Source organism: Microchirus variegatus (assembly GCF_963457635.1).
Source record: "Microchirus variegatus genome assembly, chromosome: 11".
Classification (NCBI taxonomy): Eukaryota; Metazoa; Chordata; class Actinopteri; order Pleuronectiformes; family Soleidae; genus Microchirus; species Microchirus variegatus.
Genome location: NC_139812.1, coordinates 10,867,725 through 10,885,758, shown reverse-complemented (window position 1 = coordinate 10,885,758; position 18,034 = coordinate 10,867,725). Strand labels below are relative to the sequence as shown.

The 18,034-nt window shown below is 40.3% G+C and overlaps 1 protein-coding gene across 1 annotated transcript in view; it reads left to right on the top strand.

Annotated features, from left to right (window-relative positions):
• Positions 1-882: 882 nt before the first annotated feature.
• LOC310934330 (inactive phospholipase D5) overlaps positions 883-18,034 on the top strand; it is a gene marked incomplete at both ends in the record, with an annotated part of 46,308 nt that continues 29,156 nt past the window's right edge. The window contains one exon of the mRNA XM_083898025.1: positions 883-1,044. Coding sequence (XP_083754151.1) covers positions 883-1,044 — 162 coding nt within the window. The remainder of the gene's footprint in view (positions 1,045-18,034) is intronic.

The window sequence follows — 18,034 nt, the reverse complement described above, 5'->3', positions numbered from 1 at the left end:
TTAAAATGTAAGCAGACAGACAGACAGAGTTGGAGAGGCGCGGATTAGACTGTGTCCATTTACTGTCTGTCGGACAAACTGTTACACTCAAGGAACTTCCCTTTCTCTCCTTCTTCTGCATCAGTATCACCACAACTCTCTCTCTCTCTCTTTGTCCCTTCTCTCTTTCTACCACTTTCTGGAGTTTCTCAACCCCTCCCTCCAGTCCTCTCTCCCCCTCTTCCTCACACACACACACACACACACACATATAGATACACGCTCCTACACTAGGGATGCCTGAATCGGTGGAAACCCTGATCGGAGTTGTCGGAGTTCCTGGTCAGTTGAGACATGAGACTAACAAGTCTGATATTGGCTGTCATGGAAAGACGAAGACCTACTTTTTTTTTGGAGCAACACTGACTGAGAATTCCCTGCAGCCTGTGGAAATTTGCCAACACTGGTGAAGACAGGGATGTCCCTCCTTTATGAGCGCATGGGTATGATATAAGCTTTCCATTGATTATTTTTGGAGAAAGTAAACCTTAAAACTCTTTTATATCTTTAAGTCAATTGTTGAACTGTGGCCAGGAGAAGGATTTTGAAAGCTTTGTCATATACTTTATCTGTTATCTCAACATCCTCATGGAAAACAGTTTACCGGAGTTGAACATCAACAGCAAAAAGAAGAAAACCAACTTTTTCCTGGACAATTATATGACTGTATTAATTATTCACTCTATGCAACACAAAGAAAAGGTGCAGTCGGACCAAATATACATGATGCCTCCCAAAAAGAAAGCATTTTCTGATTATATTGAGATGAGATCAATACGTTAAGAGGTTTCTTTATCGAGATTGAAGACCCCTGTGCCATCCACTCAAGTATCGAGCTGTATCATGGAACTGCACGGGATGCGTGGGCCCATGGATCTGAGGGGTCAGGGGTTAGGGTTTGGGCTCTCTGCGACGGCAATTCCCACCAATTCGATAATAACAGCAGTGCAGCAGCAGGAATACTCAGCCAGCGTGTGGCTTCGCAGAAGGGACAAACTGGAACACGTAAGTTTCAAAACATGGGAACTGGAGTCAGATGGAAGTGCTGTGATTTGTGTTAAAATATTAAATCCTGGTTCTGCATAACTAGAAAGCACACTTGTAAGGAGCAACTGCAGCAAGTAGTTTTGTTGACATTGTTTTTTAATAAAACTATGTTGAAGAACTAATAGAGGACTCTGTACCCTTGTTTGAACAAGACACAGCATACGTTTGTAAGATCTGGATCAATCTGCCTTCATTTCATTCCTCTGTTGTATTCAGCACTTCATTAACAGATGGAAGTTGCTGCTTGCAGGTAAACAGTATTAGCATTCAAACGCCGAACGTCTACAGAGATGTAGTGTCGGGATGAGGAGTGAAAAGGCGTGCGTTGAATATTTGATGCTGAAAGTAAACAGCGCAACGTTCCAGAACGCTCCTTTTCTAAGTGTGTCTGCAATAGGATAATGTATGAGCCTCTGCCCGTTGTGCGGACATGCACATATGCACTCACACACAAGGACACTTAAAGTGCACGTACGCTTGTTGTTGGTGTTTTGTGTTTTATGGCAGTTGGGATCAGTGATGTTGCATCGATCCTTTACACAGACACACGTGCCACGGACTAGTTGTTTTTCATTCAAGTCTAAAGCTGCTGTTTAAGACAAGGATTCTTTTGCAGGTTGACAGTATGGTAGTGTTTAAATTCAAATTCAAAACACTTTATTTGTCCCCACAGGAGGAGATTCAAAGGAAGTCATAATTAAGAGTCAAAAGCTAAACAGATCTCCTCTGATCTGGCAACATTCCCACACTGCACACAGGAAGTGGTGTGTTTTGACAGATGTAAACGACTGCAACATTGTGCTGGAGGTTGGATTATGACTGAAAACACAACACCCACAACATTTACAGAAGTGAATTGTACTGCCTTTTCATGGGACAAATGATTGGCCCTGCATTGCTGGTGTATACACACAAATGCTCCCTCCCTGAGTCAGGACTTGACAGAGCCTGTTTTTCAGATGAAGGGCGCAGAATACAAATGATGTTCCCTCGTTTATGTTCACAAAGACCAAACAAAGGCTGAACGATAACAACAAAAATCACCAAAAGCTACAGAGTGCAGCTTGAACACTCTTTCAACAAGTAAAATATAATGCACGTGTGCACATGCACTTTGGTATTGGCAGCAGTTGCTTTTGCACAGCAATGTAAGTGCATCTGAGCGGATTTAAAAGCATTAGCAATTTAGTTAATGACTGTATGCATAATCCATTATTATATGTACTGCTTTGATTTGCACTTAATGGTCTCTGATGACTACTTGTATTTTGAATGCTAGGTTTTCAGACGGACACTTCACTGTAGCAGGGTGTGTTAACTGTGTACTTTTGATACACTTTCAGAAAGAGGAAGGATGATGCAGCAGCTGGCAGACGAGACAGGCTAGGAGAGTAACATTTAAGGCATATTTATTAGATTTTGTTTTTGGAGATTTTCTTTGGAATCTGGCCTTCTAATAGAACAACAATAAAATAAGCTGACATTTCATTTGGGTCCAAAGGGTCCATTGAACTACTACAAATAGTTAAATCATCAAATAAAGATGCAAAGAGTGACATTTGTTTGACTCCATTACTACACTGTAGATCAGATGTAGTCCTAAAACTGCTTTATTTGATTCATAAATTAATGTCTTTCACATTTTCCATCTTTCGTTCCGTTTCTTATTTGAAAACATTACATAATCCTCTGTGGGATTTGCTGTATCTTGCGCAAATTATATTGATCTAATTTCCATCCAGGTCATTACTGGAAATAATAGATGTGACGTCTTCCTGTAACCGCTCTCATATTTATGTGACTGTTTGCCTCGTAGTATTTTCATGATTGCAGTGAGAGTTGAATTAGTTGCATAAATGAAATACACCAATAGCTGCTTTGAACACAGTGGGCATTTCTGAGGAAGGATTTGTGAACTGCTGTTCAATCCTATGGGTTTTGTCTCCACTTTCACAGCAGGACAGATCTTATAGTTGTGTCCAGACAGGAATTATCTTGAGATTTACATGCACAATGTCTGCTGTAGTTAACCTGAGGCATAAAGCGACTTCCCCACAATGCTGTTAACATATCATTTATCTTTCAGTAGAAATGTTCCAGTGTTTGCTTTGGGACATTAATCAAGAGACAGTTACTTTCTTTTGTCGAGCAGACACATTATCTGTGTGAGTGATTTGTTAATTATGGTTGGTTTCTCATACCAGTTACAGAGGATGCTGTGTGGGAGCAATAAGAGGAGCCATTTCATAACAGTTTCTCCCCTTCCTAACTAACACTGATCCTTTGGCAAAAATTCAGAGGAGAGATTTTGTGAAAGCAGCTGGTGCCAACACACTCATATTTTGAGGCCAGAAAACAAATGCAGAGGGTATATAGAGTATGTGCCTTTGGCCAGGAGCCTACTACCATCAATCACCTGTATCATTGCATTCAATACTGGATAGTGGGCACCAATTAAATTGATTGTTTCCTTGTTTGACAGTCTGGCTCGAGTTCAACTCCACTTTACTTCAGCAGCAACTTTATTTAAGGCTTCTGGCTTTTGTTTAAGTTTTCTGCTCCAGCGAGTTCACTTTAAAAGTTTACTGCTTCTGTTCAAGACTGTTTGATTCACATTTAAAGCACTGTTCTTTTGCGCAGCTTTCATTACCACGCATGTTACACCTACTACAGCTAGATGGACATATCCATGTGCGAATCCCTGTGCCACGACTGCAGACGATTTATGAAAGACTTGTCACAGTTGTGATGACAAACAAAGCCTGATAACAAGCAATTCATTTGAATCAGGTGTTTTGTAACAGGGCACGTTCTAAAACATGCAGGGAACTGGGTCCCTGAAAACCAGCATTGGGAAACACTGGTTTAATGTGTTAAACAATGTCAGTCTCAAGCAAAAATAAAACAAGAGCTAAGCAAAGCAGCACAGGGGTAAAGTTAAAACGGCAGATATCAAAACCACCAGGGAACAGCACACAAGGAGCAAACCAGAAGCAAAAGCAACACAGACAATCTGACAGAACAAAGGGAGAAGAGGGAGTATATAGACACACCAGGAAGGGAGAGACAGGTGAAACTAATTAGGGCGGGGCAAGTAATCTACAAGGCGGGAAATTCACAAAAACCAACAAGGACAAAAACACAACAGTAGTAGTCTATATGCAAGACAAAAACAACTCTAACCAAATCATGAAAATCAAAGTCCAAAAAAATCAAAAAACTAGTGCAGGGACTGGATCTCTTCTGTTTATACATAAAGAACAGTAGAGGGAGTTATTGCCTCAAATGAAAAAAAAGGAAGTCTATATTGTGTTTTCCACTGCTCACATTTGACTGTTGCACTTGTGATAGTGTGTTATATTGCAACACCCAATAATTGAATGTCTTTCCAGGATTTGAAGGTTAGATGTACACGAGCTGTCAGTTTTTTTTGGTGTTGTTTTTTTTCAGTGATCATATTCGATTTGGCAGATATTTATTTTTACAAATGCTCTTCCAGACACAACTCTTTCAACCCTAGGCAATGGTCTGCCCAGCTGTCAGTTTTGAAATCTTTAAATTTCCTTAATCTAATTTAGGCCAGCCTCACACACACACACACACACACACACACACACACACAGACGCTAAACTGAACAAATGGTGAAAATCCACTAGATGCCACACTCCTCGTGAGGTAAATTGATTATGCAATTAGCTGCAGCGCATTAGACTGTGAGCAGACAAGTTATTATAGTTGAAGAAATGTCACATGACTGTGGTGCTCGCTGACTTGTGAAAAGGCCATATGTCCTCTTAGTTTAAAAGGAACCCCGGCTATAAGACTTGTAGTTCTTAAAAGATAAATGTCAGTATCAGTTATAATAAATTGATATAAAAAACCTTCTTGATGTCTTCGTTTTTATAAAATTTGTAAAAATAGTTTAACTCGTAGGTCGCCATTGTTGTTAACGTCACAATGCACTCTGGGTAGTGACGCAAAAAGGTTGTACTGGGGGCTTCGGGACCCTGTTGTGACTGTTCAGCATAAACATGTCATCTGTTCAGCCTTTTCAATTTGAACCCGAGCGAAACATACAGGAGGAGGACAGCACTGACAATGTTTCACAAAACGAGCATCAAAATGAAGAGCAAGAAAGACGGGATGAGGCGAGAGTGGGACAAAACCTGTGGTGTACGTGCGGCAACTGCGTCTCCATGGTATATATGGATATACAGTGAAGCGGCGACTGCAGAAGCGGGTTGTCTGCTCAGGAGAGCATCCAGCGTCTCTTGTCTCTGGCGCTTTTTAACGCAAATTTCACTCGCCTCACGCGGGCGTTTAGGCTCCTTATGTGGGAGAATTGTCGGACAGGCATTTGGTTTAAGTCTCCGTTTGTATCCACCCGCTCCGGTGAGGTCTTTTAGCAGCTGTGGTCGACTTTCGATTGGCTTTTTTCGAAAGACAACAAGGGAAGTGCTGTGAGTTTACACAGCTTTCCCACTGACAAGAAGAGGAAAAAGGAGTGGGAAGATGCCTGTGGAAGGACACAACTTCCTAAAGATCCGCGGCTGTGTTCTCGACATTTTTCGCCAGAAGCATTTGAGGCTTTTAGTCGACCACAACAGGGTCCCGAAGACCTCAGTACAACCTTTTTACGTCACTACCCAGAGTGCATTGCGACGTTAACAACAATGGCGACCTACGAGTTAAACTATTTTCACAAATTTTATAAAAACTAAGACATCAAGAAGGTTTTTTATATCAATTTATTTTAACTGATACTAACATTTATCTTTTAAGAACTACAAGTCTTATAGCCGGGGTTCCTTTTAAGAAAAGTTACTCACTGCATCTCTTCTCTTCCTCAAAAGCTCTTTGAGTCTGTTGAACACTTTACATCACTGAGAACATAGTAAATCAATTAAAAGCATTTTCAGATAACATAGGAAACATTATTATGTGTGATATTCCCTCTAGTTTGCCTTTTAATATGCTGATTTGTGGAAATGTTTTGTCTTGAATTTCACAGAGGAACAAATTTACAGCCACTGCTATAAAACTGGAAAATTACTACACTCTCGAGGATCAAACATTTTAAGTAGATAAAATAAATAAAGCTCTGGATTCCTTTCAAGCTTTAGGCACAGTACTTTTGCATTAATGTGCCCACTGGGATGTTTACTTACTTTAACACGTCTTCCTTTAACAAGTGTGTGGTTGTGTGTTTTTGGTTTCAAAGTGTGTATTGAACTGTGTGATGATTCATAGTTAAGTTAAACTAATGTAATGCTTGGAATCAGCAATAATCACATTAGGACATGTGGGTTATTGTAAGTCATACTATGCATCTTCATTTGATTATAATAACAATCATCATTTCAATAATAATAATCTATATTTACATAGTACTTATGTACATGTGCTTCACAGTAGAAAGACAGAAATGAGAAATAAAACCTTAAACCAGGTTCAGTGGATTTCAGGTAAATCCATTGAAGGCTCTGCAATAAAAGTGTAAAGTAGTAATTATATAGTAAATATAATGAGTATTGTACAGTATGGCAGTGTTTCTCACCCCTGGTCCTCAGGGAACACTGCCCTGCATGTTTTAGAGGTTTTCCTGCTCAAACACACCTGATTCAAATGGGACAGTGGCTCTCCAGGACCAGGAATGAGAAACCCTGATCAAAAAAATGCAGGGCATTGATCCCTGAGGAGCAGGGGTAGAAACATTGCCGTATAGTAAATAGAGTAAAAGTAATTATAACTTAGTAAAGGTGGTTTCACAGCTGTAGACATACAGTACAGTAACGTACAGTTTATATGACTCATAAGCACACTCTTTCACATGTAAGTGGTAATTTATGGATTTTGAAAACTCTCTCTTTCAGAATAAAGCCAAGTAAGATTATCAGTGTTAACACAGTCAATGATACAACACTAGAGTTGAAGTTGCACTACTATGATAACGTGTCTCATTTTCTGTTTTAGAAGTGTAAGTTAATGTTCTTGGTCAGTTTAAGGTGCATTTCAAAAATCTCTCATGTTTTTCCCCCTGAGCTGCATTACTAGCAGCTCTGTACTGTGAAGAGTAACAGCGCCCACTGTTGGCAATTCTTTGTCAGCACGCAGCTGCAGGGTCTTTAAAATATTTACTGTACTCTGCCTCTGAACAGGAGCTGCTGTCTGTGCATGTGTATGTGTATATCACTATTACCACTGCATAACAAAAACCTCCAACAATAACTTAACAATCATTCACAATGAGATTCACACCAGACAACACTGCAGCATCTCCCTCTAAACCCTCAATCTTTCCGTCTCAGTCGCAAATCTAATCAGAAAGTGGGAGGCATTTCCTGTGTGTGTGTGTGTGTGTGTGTGTGTGTGTGTGTGTGTGTGTGTGTGTGTGTGTGTGTGTGTGTGTGTGTGTGTGTGTGTGTGTGTGTGTGTGTGTGTGTGTGTGTGTGTGTGTGTGCCTACACCACATGTGATCCAACAGTAAAGGGCAGGAAAAACAAACTAATGAAAAAGACACAGGAGAAAGGTGTAGCTAAATCAATAACATCTTGTCATGTACATTTATTTTCTCTTTAACCCAATTCATCTGAACAAAAGTGGACCAGGATTGGAAAGAATGGGTGTGTGCAGATCAATGAAGCAAAAAAGCAAGGGTTGGGTATAGCTCACAGTGATGCACAGCAGGGAGAGAGAGACCAGGCGAAAGCAGGACAAGTGGATGGATGGACAGTGAAAAAAAGAGGAGAGCAAGACCATCTATTTATTTTGTGTCTGCATGGGAGAAGAGAGAAATGTGAGCTTTCTATTAGAGAGAGAGGATGGAGAGAGAGAGGGGAGAGGGAGAGCGAGTGTTAGAAGTAGGTGGACGTACACATGATACCGTGAGATGAAAAGGAGAGGAGGAAAGTGAGACTGGAAAAGAAGGGAGGAAAGGAGCACCGGAAACATTCAGAGAGGAAAGCACAGGGAGCACAGATAAAAGAAAAGATGATAAAAAAACATTTAAAATAACAAATAGACAGATTCATTCATTCATACATACATACAGGGGAGGTTAGGAGGAGCCACACTTTCACTCTCCAACACACTCACATGCATTTACAACACACATTTTCGCTGCGGAGAGCGACGAACTCCCCTCCCCTGAGACTCTTAAGGAAGAGGAGGGGAAGCGGCAGATTTCATAGCTACAGACTGACACACACACTTTCAATTTTTCACACACACCCAGAAAAGCACATGTGTTTCAGAGTGAACTAAGCAACTGAAGGATGCACCATGAAGGTGAGCTCCTCTTATTTCAACATTATCTATCTATCTATCTATCTATCTATCTATCTATCTATCTATCTATCTATCTATCTATCTATCTATCTATCTATCTATCTTTGCTGGTGTTAAACAAACAATAATGTATGGACGATAAATGAGAAAAGTGATATTTCTCAATGGAAGGGTCAGGTGTTCTGACTGTACTTTGGCTACAAATGCTTCACTCTCAATGGGCTTTTCAAGTGTGTGTGTGGTATTATTGTGGGGACCTACACAGTCACATTATGGGGTCTTACATTCCTTATGGGGACAAAAGGCAAGGGTTAGGGCTTGGCCAGTATATTAGTTATGGTTAAGGTTAGTCTGTCTGTTTATGACACGTTTATGTCAATGCACTGTGTCTTTTTCCTTTGCTTGCATGTCATCAGCGTTCAGCTGGAAGAAAAATAACTTTTCCTATATCTTCTAATGATATTATTTTATTTACTGTGATTTAATTTCAAGGAGATGTGGATGGGGGGAATATTAAAATGCGAACATTTGTTGGAGGTCATTAAGAGGCAGTTTTACCACCAGAGACATTGAGAAGTGTCATGTCTGCCTCTGTGGGACATTTTGTTTCTGTACATTTGGGCTCACCGGTCTAGACTTACACTGTATTTTGTTGAATCTACATTTCTGTTTTGGGTGTCACTTGTTAGGATTACATTATTTCAGTCATCATTCTCCATTTCATTTTGTATTAATTATCTTGTCTCTTTTTTGATTGTGTTACTCCCTGTATCTGTTCTGCTTCACTTTCCACTGATTACAAACCTCACCTTCATCCAGTTCACTTGTGTCCTGTTAACCACTCTCCCTTTAATTATTTATCTGATCTGTTTGTAAGCATATATCTCCCAGTGCATGTTGCTGTTCTTTGTCTGCTGCCTTTGTACGTATGTTTGTTCTAGATTGTTGTCCTGCATGTTGTAGAAAAACCCCTCGCTCCAACACACCGGATTCAAATAAATAGGTCGTTGTCAGGCTTCTGCAGAGCTTGCTGATGAGCTGACCATTTGAATCAGGTGTGTTGGAGCACACAAAACCTGGACCAGGATTGGGAAACCCTGTTCTAGACTGCTTTACTGTGTGCTGATTTTGGATTTTCTTATAAGCAAAGCCGTTTTTGAATTGTACTCATTGCATTACATTTAGGTCCTACTGAGGACACATGGCCAATATATGTTCTCACTCAGGACAAATCTTGGTTCTTTGAATACAATAATTAATGAATTATTGTTTCTAATTAGGGCCATGCAAGTTCTCCCGTTTTCTCCCACAGTCCAAAATCATGCAGTATGGGGATTAGGTAAATTTGACACCCTAAATTGACCATGAGAGTGAATGGTATGCCTCTATGTGGCTGGAGAACTGTCCAGGGTGTACCCCACCTATCGCCCTATCAGCTGAGATTGGCACAGCCCCAGTGACCCTCATGTGGAGGATAATGCGGTAGAAAATGGATAGATGGCTGGATGCAACAACCTCAAAAATCAAATATTGGTTGGGCTAGGGGCTGCACGGTGCCGTAGTGGTTAGAGCTGTCGCCTTGCAACAAAAAGACCTGGGTTTGCATCCCGGTTGGAACAAGAGTTTGCATGTTCTCAAAATGTTTGTTCGGGTTTTCTCCACAGTCCAAAAACATACAGAGGTTAATTGGACACTGTAAACTGACTATAGGTGTGAATGCAAGTTGGTGGTTGTTTGTTGGGCCTGCATTGGACTGGTGATCTGTACTGGGCGTATCCCTGCCTTTCGCCCTTTCGAGGATAGACAATGGATGGTTGAGCTACAAAAGTAATCTTGGCTTGTCTTAGAACTGCATACAGAACACTATACACTACACTATATATGAACTACTCCTTTAATAGAGTACAGCATACAAGACTAAGCTCACCCTGTAGCACTGCACTATGACTGCCCAGTTGCCAAATATATTACATTTCCGCAATGACCTACTCTCAGTGGCTGTTTGAGAGTGAGTCGCTGATCTAGGCACAATCCATGACTTGGCAGTTGCTTTAATGTAATCATGTTTTATTGAGTGTGTGTGTGCTATGATCAACATTATGGATGAGTACATCGTTGTGACTACATATTGCTTTACCTTTACCACTTTGGTCTTTTTCTATAATTCTTCCTCCTCATGTCTGTCCCTAACTGTTTCATGGTTCCTGAAGTCTTTCAGCCTGGGTGCACTGAGCAATGGCAGAATAGTGCTCTGTTGGGCCAAAAATGGAACATACAAGTCTGACCTACGACACTCAGACTGAATCTGTGGGGACGAGATAGGAGAGAAGAGTGGGAACACGAATGGAAATAAAAAAGGAGATGGGAAAGAGGAGGGTAGCAACATGAGAATCTTGCAAGAGAAGAGAATCATATGGCAGCAGAGAAAAAAACAAACTTTCTGTTAACAGACAGCTCTAGTCTTCTGTATTCTGGATACACACACACCTCGAGTACATACATTCACACATGGTGCAAAGCGCTAGCAGAGAGCAGAACACAAAACACCTGAAATGGTATCCATGGCAACCAAACTACTGGATACTGCATGGTATAAAACAATGGTTCAGATCAAGAGACAGGTCTTTGACTGTCATAATACTTACAGTAAAGCATGTGTATGTCTGCCATTGAACAACTACTCTAAAGGTTCATCACCCCATGTACATTTATTGGAAATAAAATAGTTTAAATAAATGCACAACAACAGAATACAACAGCACACAACTGATTCTGTAATCCTTTTTCTTACAACTATGTAATAACAGAAAACGTTTAAAGGGACGTTAACTGGCACCTGCTTTAGAAAAAAAAAGCAACCCAGCAAATGTAAAAGCTGATAAAGCTGACTGGGTAATGACATTCATGAGTTTGGGAGTAAATCCTATGTGCTGGAATATTCTGTGAGAGAGAAAAAAAGATATCAAGTGCCTCCTCCTTAATCCATTAACCAAAATTTTACACTAGGATGCAATCATTTGTACCTTATGTGAAATTCAAAAAGGATCAGTTTGTTGTTATGAGAGTGTTAGTTTGTTATCTGCATCTACCACATGAAATGGAGAATTGATTGAACAAGTGAAATAATACATTCTCAATCTCTTATGGGGCAACAGTGATGAGAGCAGAGGGAATATTGTCTCTGCTGGCAACGCACAAACACACACATTTTTGTACAACATTCTTAGTGAGGACACTCATAAACATAATGCATTCCTTAGTCCCTTGAACACAAATCTTTCACCAAATTCTAAATATAACCTTAAGAGTCTTAACATAAAAACAACCCTTTTGAGGTATGACAGAACATGAGGGCCAGCAAAATTGTCCTCCCTTGCACAAAAAAATGTTGTCACTTCCTGTAGTTTAGTATTTTCATAGTGTTCTTTGGTCCTCACAAAGATATATAAGTACACACGCACACACTTGTGCCTGGTGGGTAGACACATTATCCATCATCTTGTGCTAATATGTTTTAACCAGCCAAAACAAATGCCACCTCTGAACATAACGAGAGCCAAGCAGAGAACATGGTTGGATTTATCAAAACATTAATTATGGATGGACGTTTCCTTTTTTTTTTGGTCAGTGCTAAAAGGATTTACTCATCTTTCTTAAAGTGATAGTTCATGTTTTTTGTGAAGTGCAATTTTATGAGGCACTGACATATAGTCTGTACTGACTGTGTGTGTGTCTGTGTTCCTTTTTTTCCACCTTATCTCATCATTGGACAGCCTGAATGGAAATCTGAAAACTGTTCACTCTCCCACACTATATAAATAAATCACTGCTTTTAGCTTCAGGGACATGGGAGCTACTTTCTACTGCTGCCTCCATTGGTTTGTTTCATTGACTTAACCCCCCCCCCCCCAAAAAAAATAATGATAAATCAATGAGGCAGCAGTGGATCTGCAACTCCTGTGTGCTGTGATTTAAAATGGCTGATTTTGTCAACGGCCTTGGCTGCGAGGAATGAATAGTTACAAACTCACTTTTTTTCTTTCACATATTACAATATATTTCATTTTATACTCCCAACACTTTCATTAGTTAGTGTATTGGTATGCATGAACCTCTTTTGACACAAGGTTAAGACAGATTAAATGTCACAACAGTAATAATACATGAGTATTAGTCTACAGATTTATGGCTACTGTCTGGGTGATAAATTGCAGTCAGGAAACTACTGGTGTATATTTGTAACTGCTGTAAATCCTGAAACTTTCTAAAGTCTAGGATGAGCTTGTCTATGTATGTCCTTGATTTTTGTGTGCAAACTGAGCACAGATGCCACTGTCACATTCATGCACATGTAGTCTCGTGTAGATACTTTAGCACACAATTAAAATGTGTAAGCTCATCTTCAGCTTCTCTCTACTATTCTCATTAACTGTGCAATAAACTGCTATTTTCATCTCAGTTAAATTAAGTAGGGGAAATACAACGCGCTGAGATCATTAGTTTGACAAAACAATTATCTTGAATGATTAATAGGAACAGTGGGTTCCATAGATAAGGGAAAAGTTTGTCGTTTAGCATTTTAAACACTTTATCAGAGCCACTTTGACTGAAAAAATCCACAGATTTTAAAAATGACCTTGTCTTTGTCGCAGTTTTATATGTGGGTAAAAATTGTACTTTTTAATGGCCACATCTGGAGGGACTCACCAGGGATGTCGGTGATAAAACCTTTATTAGCAGTGTTGCTTTCAGGGCAGAAAACTCTAGATTCAGTGATGATATAATATTCATCTCCATGTCCTTGCATTACCTCTGCCACTGAACTTCTTAATGGAGTAGGTCATTAAGAAGCTCAGCCACAGCAGCCCTGGGTATGAGGTCCATACAAATAATTACATTCTTAGTTTATACATTGCCCAAAGGAAAAAGCAAAATGTGTTGATCAATAGTTAACAACAAGAATTGCATAATTTGGTTTAATTTGAAGATAAAATCCATAGCCATGGTAATTGCTCTGTGCGGCTATGCTAATGGACCAGCAACATTTTAAGATAAATGCTACTATAACACAACTGCACTTACATTTTATAATCTTAGGCACCATTCTTGGCACCATGTTTTTGCTGTTGTTTTGGAAATTAATGCAAGTTATATACTGTGTATACTTGTATGGTGATCATGGACCAATTAGTCTGGACCAAATTGGTGGATAAACCTGTCAAGCAGCTTACAATTGCCATTCCTAGAGTGGTGTCACCAGCTATACAAGTCATCATTAAATAAAAAAGATAATGATGATGTCTTTCTTTTCATTTTGTTTTCTTTTGTGCAATAATCATTTGAAGAGGCACTTCTCTGTGCTTTTATTATGAAATGATATACATACACAATAAATCCACATGCACAAACACACACACACACACAAATGTAGAGCTGTTGAGGTCAATCAATCAAGCACTTTACCTTTCATACATACAAATGCAACACAAAGTGCTTTACATAAAAACATCCTCCGCTCACCCCGTCTGATCACTTACTCGTTGACTCAAACACACAAATATATATACACACAACCAAAAAAATTGAGACCAGGCTCAATCATACATGTAAAAGGACTGAGGAAACGCAAAATAAATAAAAGTATAACTAAAATCTTAAAACTAAATCAGAAAAAAATGATTTAGCAGAATTAAAACAATGTAATAAACAGCTTGAACTAAAAATCTGCTAAACTACATAAATAACGATAATATAATAATCATAGTAATAAATATGCTAATAAATGTGTAAATGAAGTAGTAATTAAAATAAATGTTATAAAAATGATGTAAAACCCAGCCACATCCCATATACTCCTATGCCAGTCCCAAGCCCATATAAATGGGGAGAGTTGCATCAGGAAGAGCATAAAACCTTTGCCAAATCAGATACACGGATCACTGAAACACTGAAGCTATCGCACTAGATCGGTCAAGGCTCGGGTTAACAAGACAAAGAATGAGAAGAGGGGGGAAGGTGTATTAGGAGGTAGTGAGACAGAAGGAAGTGTAGGAGTGTGGAAGTGAGAGAAGATACTTTAAATGCAGGGACTATGACTGACAAAGGGAGAGAGCAGGCTGAAATAATGGAGAGAAGGGAGTACAGAATATTGTGTGTGCAAGAGACCAGGTCTAAGGGAAGCAAGGCCAGGAGCATCAGAGGCGGATTCAAACTGAATCGGAATGGGGTAGGGGTCATTTTGAAGGAACAGTTTGTGAAGTGTTCTGGAGGTGGCAAGAGTGTTGTTTGTTGACATAATCATGAGTATAAAGTGAGACATAGAAGTTGTAATGTTGAATATTGTCAGCGCTTACGCACCACATGGTTGTCAGTAAGAAGAGAAAGAGGAGTTCTGGAATAATTTGGATGAAGTGGTAGGGAGTGTTCACAGGGGAGATGTTGGTCAAGGGAACAGATGTTACAAGGAAGTGCTGGGTATGTAAGGGGTTATAAGGAGAGAAATGTGGAAGGACAGGTGGTCATGGATTTTGCAAAAACCAATCTGAGGGAGAGAGGAGACTGCAAAGTGATGCCAGGGAAAACGTGTTTGGGCAGCATTGGATTGAATAGTAGTCTGGAGGTTGACTGTGGAAACCAAGAAGAGAAAGGGAGTGAAGGCAGTGCCGGGGTTTAAATGGGGGAAGCTGGAAAAGAAAGAAAGAAGCCCAGAGTTCAGGGAGGAGCTACGAGGTAGGTTCTGAGAGGTAGTGAAAGGTAGTTACCCTATGACTGGGAAAGAACAACTAAATTGATTAGGGATACAGCTAAGAAGGTGTTTGGTCCTCTGGACAGAGGAAAGAAGACAAGGAAACTTGGTGGAAAATAAAGGTGGTGAAGGCAAAGGAAAAGGCTCATAATTGTATGTTGTATGGAAGGCTGGACACTAAGGATGGAGAGAATGACTTGGAGACAGAGCTGGAAATGATGTGCAGCAGGTTAGAATGTTTAAGGACAGAGATAACAATGTCCTAACAAGTGAACAGAGTGTGTTGAGATGGATGGTCCAGATGACATACCCGTGGAGGTATGTCTAGGAGAGAGCAGTGGACTTTTTGACCTGATTGTTGAACATGATCCTGGAGGGCGAGAAAATGCCTGAGGAAGAGAAGTGTAGAGGTATCGATCAAGAGCATGGGTGATGTGCAGGACTGTAGTAATTGCAGGGGTATAAAGTTGAAGTTGCCAAGAAAGAGCACCACAGATGTATTCGACTATGATTAGGTGCCAAGAGACGAACTGTGGCATTTAATGAGAAAGTCTGGAGTGGCAGAGAAGTATGTGAGGGTGGTGTAGGACATGTATGAGGACAGTGGTGAGATAAGGGTGGAGTGATGGATGGGTTCAAGGTGAAGTTAGGATTACATCTGGGATCAGCTCTGAGCCGCTTCTTGTTCGCAATGGTGATGGATTGGTTAACAGATGAGGTCAGGATGGAGTCTCTTTGGCATATGTTGTTTGCAGATGATATTGTAACCTGTAGTGAGAGTAAGGAACAGGTGGAAAATAGCCTGGAGAGGTGGAGTATGCACTAGAGAGATGAGAAATGAAGGCTAGTTGGAGCAAGACAGCATACCTGTGTGAATGACAGTGAGACAGGTGGTACGGTGAATATGCAAGGGGTAGAGGTGGCGAAAGTGGATAGGTCCAACCATGCAGCACAATGGACAGTGCACAAGAAAGATGAAGAAGAGTACAGGCAGGGTGGAGTGGGTAGAGGTGAGTGTCAGGGGTGATGTACGACAGAAGGATAGCAGCAAAAGGGAAAGGGTCTGCAAGACAGTAGTGAGACCTGCTATGATGTATGGCTTGGGCCAGAGGCAGAGCTGGAGGTGGCAGAGCTAAAGATGCAGATATTGGACGGGATGGACAGGATTAGAAATGAGCACATTCAAGGGACAGCTCAGGTTGAAAGGTTTGCAGATAAAGTAAGAGAGGCAAGGTTAAGATTTTGGACAAAGGCAGATGAAGCTGCCGGACAGTAGGAAAAGAGGAAGGCCACAGAGAAAGATCATGGATGCTGTGATGGAGGACATGAGGACAGTTGGTTGACAGAAGAGGACACAAGAGATAGGGCAAAATGGAGGCAGCTGATCCACTGTGGCGACCCATAAAGGGGAACCCGAAAGAAGTATAAAAATTATGTAAACATGCTAAAATATAAACAAGGTGAAAACTAAATATAAATTCAATTAAAAGTCAAACTAAGTGGGTGTTGGTTTTGAGTCTGCCTTTAAAAATATCAACACTCTGTTCTGCCCTGAAGTTGATACTACACAGACACAGACCAAAGACAGTCACACAGGAACCAATAAATACTCATACTGTATCAGCAAACTTTTGTGTCTTAATGTGTGTTACAAGGACACATTTATAAATGTATTGTAATTGCATACAGACAAAAAACGGCAAGCACAGATGACAGACAGAAAAAAAGTGCTGTGACTGTTAGTTGTACATAATAAACGTTTTAGGGTCTATGAGTCTCTGAAAAAGGTAATAGTGAAGAGTTATAGCTCGCCTATATTTTAGCTGCACTGCGACATTGTGCTGTAGCCCCTTTTGGGGAGCAGTTACTCTCTCTGTCCCAAAGGTTTTAAGTTTATTGTAAAAGAACCAACTCTGACTAAAAATAGCAAAGACGTGTTTTAATACAGACGTCTGCCTTGTCAATTTTCTAAATCAAACCTCCTCCTTAAAATTTACATACAATACATATTTTAATATGTCTTGATTGCTTGAATTAAACATGGGGGGACACAGCTGAGTCTTTATTGTAAATAGAGTCATGACAGTCTTCCTCTCTCACACTCAGTTGCTCTTTGTTCTCTGCTAGTTGTAATTTAGCCAAGGCATGTGGCTTGTTGAGGGATCAAGCCAAAGCAGCATGACCGGCAAGGCTTTAATGAAACGCTTTTGCTTCACATAGTGTGTGTGCATGTGAGGGTTTGTCTGGATACACCAGCTGAGCCAGTGTAATTTCCTGCTGATTCCCCACACAACAAACGCACCAGCAGTGATGTGTAGTTGGTAATGTTGTGAACAGTGGCAGTAGGACACAGTGCTGCAGTCTACAGATTATAGATATACAGAGCGGAGCGGTATCAAAACACCGCTTGATGGTCGGAAGTGTGGAGAAAAATGCTTTGGTCTGCAAAAACATTTTCAGTAAGACAAGAACATTGTGGTAGACTGTGTATTACTGTAGTCAACATAAAGTGTGTGTACTTGACAAGACAATAGAGAGAGTGAGTGAGAGTGTCTTAGATGAACACATTAACACAGCAAAGTTGTTCTACTATGTTTAAGATGTGCATTACATTGCATTAAGGGCCACGAGGTTCTCCAGGCTGCAGGGGAGTCGGGGGCACATCATACACTGTGTGTTTACAATGGAAGTCTGCAGGCCGTGTCTGAACATTGTCATTATGTGGGCTTCGGTTGACCAGAAAATGAATGCATAGGTTTAGTAGCTGTCCTTGTTTATTCAGCGAAGAGGCCCCTATGGGGGACTGAAGATAAAAGACCTAATAAGGGCAGGAGGTGATGTATAGCAGGATGACCAACTATGCTTCATTTCCATGTGTATAAACTAAATGTTAATATAGTTATTTTTAAGAACAC